Source organism: Corvus cornix, chromosome 13 (genome assembly GCF_000738735.6).
Source record: "Corvus cornix cornix isolate S_Up_H32 chromosome 13, ASM73873v5, whole genome shotgun sequence".
NCBI lineage: Eukaryota > Metazoa > Chordata > Aves > Passeriformes > Corvidae > Corvus > Corvus cornix.
The window spans coordinates 1,286,208-1,301,922 of record NC_046343.1 but is presented as its reverse complement, the minus strand read 5'-3'; the positions used below and the strand labels follow the sequence as shown (position 1 = coordinate 1,301,922).

At 59.1% G+C, this 15,715-nt stretch overlaps 1 protein-coding gene across 5 annotated transcripts in view; it reads left to right on the top strand.

Moving 5' to 3' along the window:
* Positions 1 to 2,785: 2,785 nt before the first annotated feature.
* ARHGAP26 (Rho GTPase activating protein 26) overlaps positions 2,786 to 15,715 on the top strand; it is a 101,505-nt gene continuing 88,575 nt past the window's right edge. For all 5 annotated transcript variants that reach the window (XM_039559389.1, XM_039559388.1, XM_039559390.1 and 2 more), the window contains exon 1: positions 2,786 to 2,939. In XM_039559389.1, the coding sequence (XP_039415323.1) occupies positions 2,786 to 2,939 (154 nt within the window). The remainder of the gene's footprint in view (positions 2,940 to 15,715) is intronic.

Here is a 15,715-nt window from a genome sequence, read left to right as displayed (position 1 = left end):
TCTTCCTTCTGCTTGGCTGTGGCCCCCACCCCTGCACCAGCAGTTATTTGATCCCAGAGTCACCTAATCTGGGTAGAAACTGCTCTTTTCAAAATTTTTATTTTAATGCTAGATTAGTTTCCTGCTGATGTTCCCTGAGTGATTGAGCTGTGGGATGTGGGTTGGTGAGTGAAGGAGAATGTGCTAATGTGTGGTCAAGGACGGCTCAGGGGTGGGAGTGCGGGATTAGGGCAGCCACAGCTTTCATCTGTGGGAAGGATGTGTGAGCACAGCCCTGCAGAGGCTCAGAGGAGGGCTGGCTGTGGCCAGTGGGATGAGCTCTCAGTGGCCAGGGTTGTGTCCAGCTGACCTGGCTCACTTGGGGTGAGACAACCCAGCTGCTTAAAAAAATAAATCAAAGCAGGCAAATGTGGCAGGGATTACAGAGGGAGGCAAGCTGTTGTTATCCACAGGCAGGAGGATGTGGAAGTGTGGGGGGTTTGTTTGCTTATTTTTCCCTTCAGTGATACACGTTCTCAGGAATGTGGTGGGATTCTTGGGGTGTCCCTGTGCAGGGCCATGAGCTGGGCTCGATGATTGCTGTTGGTTCCTTCCAACTCAGGATATTCTGTGATATTCTTTTACAGTTTGGATGCACAGTCCTAGGAAAACAGGGCTGGAAGATGTCCAGGGCTGTTCCTCCCCAGTCCTGCTGCCCTGCTCTGCTCCCAAACTTGGAGCTCAAACACAACAAGTGTCTCCTGATGCATGAAGCCAGAAAAAGGAGAGAAGATTCCTCACTGCCTGCCAGAGGCCTCGATTCCAGTGGTATTGTACGGCCTCAAATCTGTCCTCATCAGAAAATGACAGCCTGAGCATCATCATTTTCTGTGGTTCTGGAAAAGTGCTGAAAAAAATTCAATTTCGAGCCCCAGATATTAGGATCCTCTAAGGCAGTGTCCTATAAATCTAGTTACAGGTTCTTCTCTATTAGCAGTAAGTGCTGGAACACTTTTAAACATGAACAATGATGATGGATAAAACCAAAATAGTGCTCCCGTGGCTTTGTGCAGGGTAGAATTAGGGAGCATAATCCAAATAATAACATCTCGTGCTTTTATGGGGCTGCGTGCATATGGCATAAATGACAGCTCATTAAACTTTATATCCTGCCTACAAGATAAGCGTGTAATTAGTATTACATCCTTTTTTTTTATAATTAGGAGGCCCCATCCAAAAAAATGTGGCTCGCAAACCACGTTTGAAGGCAGTGACTCAGCCTGAATTAGGCTGTGGTGTGAGGATGGAGAGAATCGTGCTTTAGAGGATAAAAAAAACCAGAGACAAAAGGTTGAGCTGGTGTCAGGTTCCTGTGCCCGCCCCCACCCGCTGGAAAACACAGGTGGATGAACTTTTTAACATCAGGCGTGGGCCGGAGCCCGTCCTGTGAGGGCTTTGTGCGGGACCAGCCCCTCCCGCAGCTGGGAGAGCGGTGCTGGCCCGGGCCCCGGTGGCGTTTCACGGCTGAGCTGACAGGAATGCCCGGTGCGGGATGGCTGAGCTGGGGCAAGCGGGGAATTCCAGCCACTCGGGGATTATCCGCAAATGTGTCTGCTTGTCACAGCCTGGGGGGAGAGGTCACCGCCGGCTCGTCCGTGCGCGTCTCTGCCGGGGGCGGCTTGGGGTGCTTCGTTCTTGACTTGGTGCCGGTGTTTGTGTTGGGGTTGGGTTTGCTCAGCTCCGTGGGGCTGGTGCTGATGGTCCCTCTCCCTTTCCTGGTGATCAGCTGCCACCATGCACCTTATGGCAGCCAGACGGAGCCACGAAGAGGAGCAGTGGTTTTGTGTGGCTGCAGTTTGCTCCTGGAAGCTCCCAGCTGAGGCAAGGAGGTGACGAGCCAGCTGCTGCGCCCGGGCCAAATTCCTGGCGTGTTCCTGAAGGAAGCGGGCTGTGGGGAGAAGACACCGGGTCTGCGTGTGCGGCGACAACCATCGTCTGGGGGGAGAAGTGACGACATCCCGCAGCTGTGGAGGGAAGTGGTGACAGCCATCGTCCGTGGGACGATGATCTTTTGGGGACACAGCGCTGGGACGGGGCTCCACAGCTTCTCGTTGGTGCCGGCGTCTCCCTCTGCCCCTCCACATCCAGCCCTTCCAGGAGATTACGGGTTTATTCTCTCAGATCACACCACTAAACCCGGGCAATAATCTCCTGCACAGATGTGCGATGGGAGGAGAAACGTGCGAGTCGCCACCGGGCCGGAGCGGCGCTCCCGCAGGCCGGGCGCGGGTTTGCCGGCAGCAAGGGTGGCGGGGGAAGCGGGGCAGGGCCGGGCAGGGTCGCGGAAGCGGGGCAAGGGTCGCGGGGCAGGCTCGCAGGGCCGGGCCCGGCGCCGCCGCTGCGGAGCCGCCTCTGCCCGGGGCGGGGCCGGCCCAGGTGCGGGAGCGGCGGGGAGGGCGCGGCCCCGCCCCGCCCCACCCCGCGGCTGATTGGCCGAGCGGGCGGAGGGGGCGGGGAGAGGAGGCGGCGGGGCGCTCCCATTGGCTGGCGGCGCGGGGGGGCGCGGCGGCGGCGGTGCGGGCGGGCGGCGCGGGCGGGCCCGGCCCGGGCGGCGGCCCAGAGCGGCGGCAGCTCCGCCCCCGGCGCGGCTCCTCTCCCCCGGCTCGGCTCGGCTCGGCTCGGCCTGGCCCGGCACCGCGCTCCCGCCGCCCGCCCGCACAGGCGGCTGCGCGCCGCGCCCTGAAAGCCCTTCCGCTTTTCGTTTTCTCAGGATTTTTGCGTGCTCTCCCCCGCCGTGCCGGGCAGCATGGGGCTGCCGGCGCTGGAGTTCAGCGAGTGCTGCCTGGACAGTCCGCAGTTCCGGGAGCGGCTGCGCTCCCACGAGGCCGAGCTGGACAAAACCAACAAGTTCATCAAGGAGCTCATCAAGGACGGGAAGTCGCTCGTCGCCGCCCTCAAGAGTAAGTGCGGGGGCTGGGGGCGGCCCTGCGGGACCCCGCGACCCCTGCCCGCCCCCGGCCCCGGCCCGCCCGCTGAGCCCCGCCCGCCCCGCGCCGCCCCCGGGCCGGGGGGCTCCTCCATCCGGGACCACCTGCGCCCACCCGTGTCCCCCCGGCGAGCTGTGGTGCGGCTGGGCCATGGGGACGTACCTGGTCCTGGTTCTGGTTCAGCAGGACGTGCGTGGTCCATCAGGATGTGCCTGGCCGTGGTCCATGGGGACACGTGCGGTCCCGGTTCTGGCCCATCGGCACATGCACGGGCCTTGCCCCAGTCCATCTAAACATGTGTGGTCCATTAGGGTGGATCCATCGGGATGTGCAGGGTTCCGGTCCATCAAGGATGTGTGTGGCCGTGTCCATTGGGACGTGTGGGATTCTGGTCCTGGTCCAGCAGGTCCCGGTCCGTGGCCCTCGGGGGTCGCGTCCTTCGGGAGTGGTTTTCTGGGGTCATGGGTTAGTGCCGTCCCCCCCCCCGTTGTCCTCTCTCCCCTCTCTGCTGAGGGTGGGCGATGCCCGGTGTCCCCGCTGTGGCTCTGCCCGAGCTGACCCCTCCAGTGCCGTCCTCTCCGCCTCAGTGGGGAAGTGGAGGTGGCGCAAAGCTGCAAAAACCAGTGTGGAGGGGTCTGGGTGGAAGGGGGATGCAGCGACGCGGGCTGCGGCTCCAGGGCTGGGGAGACCCTCACCTGTGGCTGGCAGCATCCCGGTCCCCCTTAATGCCCAGGCTGGGCTGGCTCCTGTCCCCACGGCTGGGGCTGGGGACACCTCAGCATGGCCACTCGCTGCCAGGGTTGGGGGGGCTGTGCCCTCGGGGTGCTGTGCTGGGTGGGCTGCTCCCTGAGCTGCGGCTCTGTTCCTGCTGTTCCTTTATGGGGTCATTTGAGTTTTTTCTGTTTTTAAGTTTCTTTGGCCCAAATCACAGGGCGCTTCCCCATCTAGGGGGGTTCCTGTACCCAGCACACCGGCAGCATGTGTGGTCACCGGTCTGTGCCCTGGGGTGACAGGCACGTCGTGAACACGGGTGCCATGGAGCCCCTGCAGCACCGCCTGTCATGAACCAGCCTGGCCAGGGTCATTGTGGGGGCTGTGGGACAGGAAGGTCACCCCAGGGTGCACAGGCAGGTGATGCTCCATCCATTCCCACCATCCTGTCCATTCCCAGAAGGGCTGATTCCTGCTCCCTCCCCTTCTGATCTCACACCGAGCCCCATGGGTGTAGTTCCTCTGTGTTGAAGTAGCAGCTGGTAACATCTGGCTTACAGGGACTCCCATTGTACCAATTCTTGGCATTTGGGGTTAAAAGAATCTCAAACCCGACAGCTGTGGGTGCGTTTATGGTTCTGCAGGTCTGAGCTGTGTTCTGCTGTGGAGCGTTTGCTGAAAGCAGCCAGTGCCTGGCCCTGCCTGGGGCATTCATTTTATCCCAGAACAAATCTGACAGCATTGTTCTTCACAGAAAATAAGAAAATACATTTTGGGAGTGAGCTGGTGGGTCCCGAGGTGTCTCTGGGCTTACTCAGTTAGCTCGTAGCAGTGCTGGCTGAGGTGACTGGCTGTGCCCTCGCCCCTGGGCACGCTGTGTGCAGGTATTTTGGGGTGTGCTGTGAGCCCCTGTGGGCTCGTGGCTGCCAGTGGGCTCCTGTCCCCCAGCCGTGGCTGTGCCGCACGGCCCCACGCCCCAGGCTGCTCTCACCGGGCAGGAAGAACGCTCTCTGGCCTCTGGAGATAAGGATGTTTTTATGGCTGAATTGTTTTGTAGCTTCTATTGAATGTGTTCCTGGATTAGTCCTTAATTCCTGCACAGGGCCGGGGGGGAGTTCCAGTGGTGCCCAGGCTGCAGGGACAGGAATAACGCTGATTCTGCCAGAGCATAAATCAGTGCCCAGGCGCCGCCACTGCCTGCCCTGCCGCCACCTCCCCTGCTCGTGTGGCACTGGGGTGGTCCCCAGGGTACTCTGGGGGAGCGTTTGGGGGTGTGTGGGGCAGGGAGGCTGGGAAGGGGTGTCCCCTCCCTGGCTGGGATGCTCAGCCCTCTGTGCATCCTTCTCCTGCTGTAGGAGTGGCTTCAGTGGCTGTGTGCCTGCTCCAAGCTGTGATCCCTCCGACTGATCCCGCAGAGCCCTGGTGCTGGATGGGATCTGGCCCAGCTCTTCCCATGTGTCACCCTCAGTGCGTGACGGGTCCAAGGTCTGATGTGTTGCATGAGCCCTTACAGACCATTCCAGTGTCCAGCAGCAGGGATGGAGATGCTCAGGGGTGAGGAGCTGCTGTGCTGCCTGTTGCTGGTTGTTGTACCTGTGTCACTGCTGCAGGGGCTGGGATGTCACCCCTGTGAGCCCGTGCAGGTGGTATCTGGGGGCCATTCCTGGCTGTGACTGGGCGCTTGCTTCTCTTAGCTGGCTTTTATTTTTTTCTGATGTTTCCAAGTGGTTTCAGTTTGTCTGCCCATGGCTGGGCATGGTGGCCTTATCTCACTGTCATTGTCTCCATGCTGCTCCTCAGCTGTTGTTGTGGCACGTGGCTGTGGAGCTGGGCAGGCCTGGGGGCAGCAGACCCCTGGCTCAGGACATGCTGCCCATGGAACGAGGGGTTCCGAGGGTGTCTGGGCCCTTGCACAGTGTGACAGCCTGCAGCCGGAGTTACGTGAGGTCTCGGCAATATCCTCTCTCATTTTCCTTCCTCTTGCCTTTTCTGCTGAATGTTTCACATCCTCTTTGTGTGAAGACAGGCGTGGGGGGAATGTGTAACTGTGTGTTGGTGAGGGGCCGCTTGGACGGGGCGGTGGAGGGGAGGAAGATGAAGAGAGAGGAAGAGCCCTCTGCAGAGCTGGGCAGGAGCAGCACCACTGGCATGCAGGCTTGGTGAGACTGGAGTGAGGACACGTAACAAAGTCTCTGCCAGGGTTTGGTGAAGGGGCTGCTCTGCCCTTCTTTTGCCCTCAGTGTAGGTACAGAGAGAAATAGGAATGATTCACAGCATTTTCTCATTCCCTTAGAAGAAAGAATAAATTCAGAAGGTTGAAAATGATCTCCATTTGCTGAAGGGCTGGTCTTGCTAAACATCCTCAGATGCCAGGGGCATCTCTGGAGTGTGTGTGTCTGTGTGTACATAAATGCTGTTGGATCTTTTTCCCCCAGTGAGTTTCTGTGCCCGTTTCCATTGTCTCCCTTCGCTGCTTGGCTGGTATTCAGTGACCTGGTTTTCAGCAAAACGTGTCCCTCTTCCTCCCTGATCCACCATCCATAAATTATTCAGAAAGTTTTGCAGATGCAGAGACTTCAAGTGTGACATAAATAATGAACTCAAAGCCTGGATGCCGTGAAGCTCATTCTCCAGCGCAGCAGCTGTGGTGACCATCAGGACCAGGGATGCTGAAGGATTTTGTCCCTTTGCGTGTCCCTGTGCCCGTGTGAGGGGCAGGCAGGGAGCCAGAGGCTCGTCCCTGTGCTGGCATCGCCTCCAGCCCCTGTGCTCCATGGAGGGGGAGCTGGAGCCCAGGCGCCCAGACTGTCCCACAACTTGCTTTGGGACACAAGCAGCACATGTAGGGATAGAGGATGTGGGGGTGCAGGGGCTGCCAGCCATCGCCTCCCCTGTGCTGTGGCACAGGGCTGAGCCTGGCACCCTCCTTCTCCTCCCTGTGCCCTTCTCCCTGTGCTGCCAGGCACTGTGTCCCGGTGGCTGTGGGGCTGTTGTCCCCTTCAGGCACTGACTGCAGCCCGGTGCCCTGCCACGTTTCTGCTGGGTTGTTTTCCTTCTTCCAACTCCCAGGCACTAATTTGAAGCCACCAAACCCGTCCACGCCCCGGCTGCTGCCGTGCTCCCACGGCACAGACTGCAATTTGTGTGCTGGGGCTGGGCTGGGGTGGCTCTGTGAACCCCCTCCCCACAAGGGGCACAGGGGCTGGGCCCCGTGGTGCTGTGCCTTGCCCCAGGCTCCCACGGGAAAGGCAGAGGTGCCCATGCCCCAAAAGGCACAGCTGGGCTGGTTTGGTGTTTTGGATCACTTTTCCTTTAGCTGTTTTTTTGGCCGGGTCACAGCAGAGCTGCGAGGAGAGACGGGACCGAAGGGGTGCTGCGGGGGTGGACCTGGATCCTGCAGTGCCTGGGAGCTCCTCTGGCCCCGCCGGATTCCCGGGGCGGATGCTGTGGCACTGTCCCACAGGTCTCATGCCAGCTGTGCCCCCCAGCAGCGTGTCCCATGCTGGCTGTGCTGAGCAGCTGGGGCTGCCCCTGCTCCCAGCTGAGGTTCCCAGCCGGTGCGTGCGGCTGTCAGAGAGGTTCGGTCTCTCTTCTGTCTGTGCCTGCAGGGTGTGATTTTAATGAGTTGCCCCCTGGGCTGACCCCAGTGTGCCTGCTGTGGCCTGTGCTGCCACCACAGGTAATGCCAGCAGGGCTTTGGCTGCAGCTGTGGGGTTTTTCCTGCGACACATCCTGCTCCAAAGCTGCTGTGCAGCTTAAAATGTGAACTGGAGTGGTGGAGTGGTTCCTGGTGGTGCTGCTGGTGTTCCAGACTCTGGGATGTGCTTGCACACAGGTTCTGTTCCACATCTCAGGAGCGTCTTGCAGAAACCGAGCCTTTATGAAATGTCCGTGCCCATGGCTGTGGGGCAGCAGTGCCAGTCCCAGATGGAGCTGGCACTGGACCTGCAACAGTCTGGAAGCGAAAGTGAAACTTTTGCCCAGTGTTTACTTATTTCCCTTTTTACACAAACAAGGCTTAGGCAGGTGATAAGGAAACGTGACAGCCAATGCTGCCAACTGCCCGCTTTGTCATTGCCTTTCCCTTCCTGCTCCCCATGACCCCTGGTTCGGCACATTCGGTCCCCCTGGGAGTGGGTCTGGGGGAGCCCTGCCTCGGGTGGGCAAGAGGCAGGTACATAATAGGGTGCTGTGCACTCCAAGTGCCCTTGTGTGCCTCTGCAGGGAGAATGCCCTTGGGTGTGTTGGAGCATGATCCCAGTCTGGGGCTGCTTTGTAACCTGGTGCCATCTGGGGTGACAGGTCCTTGTGTGTCCCAGGTGCCCCAGGTGTCTGCTGGTGCTGGGGAGGAGGAATCCAAAGCCCATCTCAGGTTATTTTCATCCTTTTTGTGCTTCTGGTCCCTGAAGAAAACAGTCACAGCGCAAACCTTCCCACCACCTTTGCACAGAGGAGAGGAGTGATCAAGGTTCAGAGGTTTAGGTCTGGCCTTTCCAGGAACAGTCTCTGCTTGTGCAGGTGCAAACCTGAGTGCTCAGAGCTGTGCTCCTGCCCAGGAGAGCTGGACTTTGCAGGCTCCTGTTTGGAGGGAAAGGAGCGTTGTGCTTTCTTGGAGGGTGCAAAAACAACAGTAACCACCTGGCTGGGTTGCTGTGACCGCTGGCACTCGGTTCTGTGGGGCTGTGCCATGAGAAATGGTGCATGGCCGCTGCCACCGAGCGCTGGGTGCCGGCTGCCCACGGCTGCGAGGGTGCGGGGCAGCCCAGGTGAGCCACCTGCAGCGCTGCACAGCCTGGCTGTGCCTTCCCAGCGCCGGGGAATCGCTGCCTTGCGGCTGGAGAGGATTTCCTGTGGCATCCATGCGTTGCCCAAGGAGGTCCCTCCGTGCTTGGAGGGGCGGGGGGTCCCTGCCTGCCCCCCCAGCAGCGCTGGGGCATGGCCAGGCCCCCCCGGGCTCTCTCTCTGCCTTGCAAACCACAGGGCTGGGCTGGGGAAAGCACGTGGGTTTGGGTTTGGCTGCTAAAATGATTTACTTTGATTTTTTCCGGCTTTGTTCACCCAGCCAAGGTGTAACATGGCTCTTCTGTGTCAGGGTGCATTTTTCCCCTCTTCATTCCTGTAGGAAACTTTTGGTGTAGGGAATACTTTGGGCTGTGGAGGAGGGACATGGTTATGGCTCAGCCAGTCCTGCACCAGCAGAGCCAGAGGCACCGAGGGCCTTCTTTGCATGACCTGTGTGGCTTGTGCAGCCACATCTTTAATAACTTGTCTGGGATTTTATTCAAATGAGGGGTAGGACAGGTGATAATACTGTGTTTCATTTCTAGCACAAGTTGATCCTCCTCTTCCTCCCCAGTGGAAATTAGCAAGAGGAGCGTATTCCTTCCTGGGAGATGCTCTTTGTGGTGGTGGGTCTGCACTGTGAGCCCTGGAGGGATCGTGGTGCCGGCAGGGCTGGCCCCAGAGGGCTGCACACTTATCCCACCTGTCTTTGCCTGGCTGTCAGAGGGAAACTTGCCGTGTGTGGATGCTGCAGCGGTTCCCCCGTGTGCGCTGCCGTTCTTGTGATCCATGCGGGAGGATCCTCACAACATCCCCAGGGAGCATTCGCCCGTCTCCCAGGGGGATCCCACCCCAGCCACGACCCCGCAGTGCTGGCAGGTTTGGGGACTGATGGTGGGAGCCAGGGAGAGCGGGGTGGGCTCCTCGGGTCCTGCAGCAGGCACTGAGCAAGTGCTGTGAGAGGTGGGGCTGGGCTGGAGCCGGGTCTGGCTGTCGGCAGCACTGGCAGGGAAGCTGGTGAGCACGAGGGTTTGGGTGTGCAGAGGAGTCTGTGTCCATGATTACATCTTTTACATTGTGCTGACAGAAGGCTCATGAACAGGGCTGGGAGATCTCAGTAACTGGGAGCGTGCCACAGAGCACCTCTGGGCACATGTCCTGATACGCTGGGGTGGGGACAGAGCCTGGAGGAGCTGCGGGGCCGCACTGAGCACGTGTCCTTTGCCAGGTTAAACCCACCCTTTTGGGATGGCAGGCGATGGACTGGGATAAAGAGCAGCTCTGAGAGGCAGGGGCTGGCACTGCTGGAGCTGGTGGAGACAAGAGTGCACACCTGTGTCCAGGGAGGGACTCTGAGCAGGGGGGGTGGACTGGGGAAGGGGATGCAAAGGGCCAGGTTGGATGTCCCAGTGTTCCTCCAGCACTGGGAGTCTACTACGTGCTGTGTCCTGTTCATGCTTCCAGCATGGAGCAGATTTGCCTGATTTGGGTCAGGAGGCTGTTTTCCCCGGGCTGCAGATGTGCTGGCACAGCTTGAGTCATCTGTCTCCGTTTGTTTCTGCAGTGCTGCCAGACCAAGAGGTGTGTGGCATCACCTGTGTGCCCTGGACATGAGCTGGGGGTGGTGGGCTCGTTTAGGTTTCCTTTTTTTCCTTTCCTTTGCTGGCAGCAGCTCGCAGTGACGTTGGGAATCCGTGTGAGGAGATGCCGTTCCCATGGTTGCTGAGGGGAGGGTGGGAGGCAGCGGCGGTGCCCGCGTGTCCCTGTGCTCTCTGCAGGTTGGCACACGTGGTGCCTCTCCGGCTGATTCAGTAGCAGGGGTGGGATGGGGTGAGTCGCTTCTGCCCTTGCTGTGCTGCCAGACCCCTCCCCGGCTGGCAGAGGGGGACCACCAACCCCTTTGTTTGCATCCTCTCCCCACAGGCACCCTAAAATCGTGGTGTGCTTCTCCCTGAACCCCAGGAGCAATGCCAAAGCCAGGGCAGCATCCCTGCACAACCCGGGCAGGGCTGCTCAGGGGCTGGCATTCCTGCACCCTGGCAGAGGGGCTTCAGTCCCCGCACCGTGTCCGAGGGGCAGCAGCGGTGCCAGTGTGCCCAAGCAAACCCTGCTCACGCTGTGGTTCTGGTTTGGGGCATTCTGGGGCCCTTCTGCAGCATCCAGGAGCAGTACAGCGGCAGGACGCGCTGTGGGGCGGCGGCAGGACGCACTGTGCCAGGGATCCATCGCTGGGCTCGGGTTACTTCATCCCTCACTTCCCAGGAGCGCTGGGATGAGTAGCTGTAGCGTGACCGTGGTGGGTGGGAGGGGAGGCAAAGCGAGGGGGAGCTTGTACGCGAACCTGCACAGTTTGTTCGCTCTGGTGTGAATCATCCCCCTCGTCCTCCCCCGGGCACGCGAGCGGCTTTCACCGCGCCGGCGGGGACAGCGATGTTTTCCCCGTTTTCCTGGTGTGCTCCCCGCACCAAAGGTGCTTCCACCCGGTGTCACCGCGCTGGTGGCCCTGGGCCCGTGGTCTCCTGACAGGGCGGGATCTTTAGGGCATCGCCCCAGCTGTTAATGGCAAGGATGGTCTCAAGTGTGGCGTGGAGGAACCGGGAATTGCGCTCCTCTGCCTCTGCTCCCAGCTGCTGGTGGGAGCTGGGGAGTCACGGCCCTCCTGGGGCGCAGGGGGTGCGCTGGGGATGCTCTGTGGCGTGGGCACCGTGGCGCCGAGGGGGAAGGGGATGTCTGTGCCGCGATGCCAGGCGGGTTTCTAGCTGGAGCTGTGGGAAGCACACCAGCCTCCGGACCATCTGGCTCTGGCACGTGGAGCGGCGGGCGCAGCCGTGCGCCGGAGCCGCCTGTGCCAGCGCGGGGGCGACGGGACAGCCAAGGGCTGGGTGCTGCTTCCTCACCCTTCCCTGCACTTTGGACCTCAGGCAGGGCTTGGAGCAGCTTGGGCTAGTGGAAGGTGTCCCTGCCTGTAGCAGGGGGTGGAATGAGATGAGCTTTAAGGTCCCTTCCGACCCAAACCAGTCTGGGATTCCATGATCCGCAATGAGGGAGGTGTGAAGGGTTCTCTGGGCCGAGTGACCTGTAAAAAGACTTGGCATGTGCCTTTTCCTGACACTGCCTGGTACAGCATCCCTTTGCTGGCTTTTTATTCTTTTTCTCACTGAAGCAGCGTCTGTCCAGAGCGATGCCCTCGTTGAGTGCTGGTTGCTAAGCAATGCTTTACAAAAAGATCCAACCATTGCAGAGCCGAGCATTGGGTGTCTCTCCCATGAATTCTGGGAGAAAGCCCAGGTTAAAGGCAGTGATTTCTTGTTGGAAAGGATGGTCAGACACTGTCACAGTCTGCCCAGGGCAGTGGTGGAGTCACCATCCCTGGAGGGGTTTTACACATGAGGACAATGCTCCGTGTTGGCTTTGGCAGTGCAGGGGGAGCAGTTGGACATGAGAATCTTAGAGGGCTTTTCCCACCTAAACTATTCCATGGTTCTGTGCTGCGCCCTGGGCTGTGCATCCCTGTTCTCACCCTGCGTGCCTCCCTAGGCTCCTCTGGAGATTTTAATTTATATTTCTCTTTTCCTGCTGAAGCAGGAAAAATTGACTCACTTCCACTGATGTTCCTGTGAGCGCAGTGGGATTTTTCCTGTTCTTACAGCTGAGGTGGAGGAGCACCGGCGACAAAAGGATTTCCGCAGCCTCCTTGGGAGGAGACGGAAGGAGGCTGTGCAGAACCTCTTCTGGAGGGGCGGGGAGCTGACCCCGCTTCCCTGCCCTGGCTGTGGGTGAGAGCTGCTGCCTCTGGGATGGGGATGAGAGAGGGGGGACAGGGGAGGCACTGCCCCATGCCATGGCCTGGCTGGGATGTGCCAGGAAGGCCTCCTGTCCTGCCCGCAGGGACAGGGCGCTGGTCCCCTCCCCACCTGGGGCACGGGGGTCTCTGGGCCCATCATCCCCTGGGGGCCCCGATGCTTTGGTGCCTGTCCCTTGAGAAATCAAGTGGGCTCCCTGTGGCCCACCTATTAACTGATGAGATTTAATAACAAACTAATCCAGAAGCGGGGCCAGTGCCTGAAGCAATCTGCTCCCCCCCAGTGGTGTCTGGTGGGGGCTCTACCACAGCCCCCCTGTGCAGGGACCCCCCTCCCTTCCAGACCCCCTTCTGCTCCACTAATGGGCATTGCCTGGGTCAGGAGCAAATTTCTTCTGGATTAGTGTCCTCTAAATCGATTAGCTGTCTCGGGCAGGGCATTCTGTCCTAATGAAATGTGATTCCAGGCTCCAGTCGATGAAATATTGTGGTAACAAGGGTAAAGTCATCTGCAGCCTTCCTGTGGGTCGTGCCAGGGTTTGGAGAGGAATCACAGAATTGCACAATGACTGAGGATGGAAATGACTGCCAAGATTATCAAGTCCAACTTGTGACCCATCACCATCTTGTCCCCAGCCCAGAGCACTGAGTGCCACCTCCAGCCCTTCCTTGGACACCTCCAGGGATGGGGACCCCAAACCTCCCTGGGCAGCTTCTTCCAATGCCTGAGCAGACTTTCCAGGAAGAAATTCCTGCTGATGCCCAACCTCCCCTGGCACTTGGAGGAAAAGGCTGGGCGGAGAAATTGCAATTATCGGAGCAGTGCTAGGCTAATAGGGGCTGACCTGCACTCCCCAGTGAGGCAACTGGGGGAAATGGGGAGCTGTGAGTAAAACATGGCATTTCCATCCTGCCCTTGGAGAATCTTTTCTCGCAGGTGTAAGGCTGGAGGCATTTACATGACCTGCCTGGAGCAGTGGCAGTGGGGCAGTGTGCAGGTGGAGGGGAAATGCGATGTTCAAAATCCTTGTTTTGGGAATAGCGGTCAGGGATTGGGGTTTGAAGGTCAGGCAGCTCCGTGCAGTGGGACAGCTGTGCTCAGCTGGTCTGACATCTCTCTCTCTCTGAGCCAGCACTATGCCCAAATCCCTGGCTTGGTTGGGACACAGGGATTTTCACTGCTGCATCCTCACATTGTTCGCTTGTGCAGTTGGCTGCCTGTGGAAGTGCCAGCCGGGGCAGTAATTTTCCATTTCATTACCATGTCCCTGATGTTTTCCAGGCACTTAAGCTGTTGCCTGTGTTTGCTGTTTGGATGCATCCCTCCTCTGTGCTGGAGTGGTGAATATTTACATTTGGTTTTACTCGGAGACCTTGCCTGCTCCCACCTGAGCTCCCGTTCTCCGACGCCTGGCTGCCTGCCCAGCAAACTCTGTGGCTGCAGGTTGGGACGGGCTGGGGGCTTCTGCCATAAAACAACACCAGGATGTGAACAAAAATAAGCACAGGGAGAAGTGCCAGACATGGGAGCTGGGTGGGGAAGTGGAGAAATCCCGTTTTATTTTGTTTTGCTGCTAAGTGCGTGAAACACTCTGTGTCCAGTGCAGGAGAGTGGGGATGGCATCCGGGGAATGCTGCCTCGTGCTGGGGGGCAGATGGGCTGTGCCCCACCAGGAGCTGTGGGCAGCGATGCTCTGGGGGCTGTGGGAGGACTGGGATGTTGCCATGTTCATGCAGAGCACCAGAAGCCCCCTGGGCAGGGGGCAGCAAGGGCTCTGCTCGGTGCTGCGGGGTTGTGCTGGTTCTCTACATGGTGATGGTCAGCCTGGAAGCTGCCTGCCAGGATGGTGGTACCTGGCTTCGGGCCCTTTATCTTCCAGGACCATCCTGGGGGTACGTAGTGGTGTCCAGCACTGCCAGGAGGGCTCTGGCAGGCCCGTGTTTCCCTGAGCCCCACTGCTCCTTGCTGGGAGTGAGGCCTCCCTGCAGCTGCAGACATCTGTGTCCTCAGCCTCTCCAGGAATGGGAAGCCTTTCCGGGGATCGTTTACATCATTCCTGGGTTTTGTTTCCTCCGTGTCCTGGCTGCAGGCAGGGCGGGCTCGGCTGCCCCGGCACCTGCGGCGGCACTCGCAGGCAGCGCGCGGAGCTCCGGTCACTCCATCTGCCATCGCTGCCCTTCGTCCCCACCCCGCATCATCAGCTCTGTCCACTCTCCCCACAGGTGGTCTGTGAGTCAAGAGCTGCTGCAGCTCATTAAAATAACCTGATTAATGCAGAGCTGGGGCAGGGCCAGGCTGTGCCAGGCACAAGACAGAGCACTTCACTTCCGAATGGTTCCTGCCGAAAAATCCTGTTTGGCCAAGTGGAGAACATCATCCAGGGTTTCCATGTGGGACAGGTGGGAGTCTCCAAAGTCTTCCTTTCCTGGTGGGATAGAGAGGTCATTGTTTAATTGTGCTGAAGTCCCTTCAGGTGGGACCCTTAGTGAGGGACACTTCATTAACTGCATTGTTAACCCATCCCTGCTGCCTGGACCAGTTTCTCTCCTGCCAGAGTCACAACCCTGGTGACACTGTGTGTGGGGAAAGGCAGAGCTCTTCACATGAGCTGGGCTTCTGCAGTGTCTCAGCCACTGTGAGATAAAGATCTGAGTCACAAAAGTGGCTTTATTGCAATATGATTTGATGGGCAAGTGCTAAGGAAAGCTGAACAGGAAGGATGAAGAGAGGCTGTGAGACCTTTGCCACTGTGGCAAAGCAGGCTCGGCGCTGGGCTCAGGGCTCCAGAGCCTGAGGAAGTCCAGGGCTGATGCAAGGTTGAGAAGTGGGGCAGAAGGGCAAGGGTTCCTTCCAATTGACCATCAACTTCTTCAAACCAGGGGAAAACAGGAGAGTGGCTGGAGCAGTGGGAGTCAAAGGAAGTGGCCTCTTGCCTTGGTGTTGCTGCAGGATGTCACACTGGACACGCCAGACTGGCAGCTTGGGCCCTGATGGTCCTTCTGGCTTCATTTCCCTTGGATCCCCAGTGCCTTCCATGGAATCTTGGGAAGCTTTGCAGGAGCGTCCTGGCCTGGCAAAGCTCCCAAGATACCTCCAAGCGTTATTGATTTGGGGGTGGCACGATGACGTGGCCGGGGTGCTGGGCTGGTGGGCAGCCGGGTATAATTTTAGCTGTGCAGCCAGGCAGCCCTTCCAAGGGATAACTTTGTTTTTCACGAAGCGCAGAACCTTTATCTCTTAAAATACCATGGAAATAATTCATGTCTTCAGCGTGTTGCTCCAGTCTGATCTGCTGCGTGAGCCTGGTCAATGGTGCCATTCAGCCCACAAAGGGTTCTCTGTCCCTGTGGCAAGCGCTGCCGTACGGAGCCACGCTGGTGTGTGAATCCAGGCAGGAGGGGATGCCTCGGCTGGCAGCAGTGCCCAGTGCTCCCCTGGCTGCAGGGCAAGGCT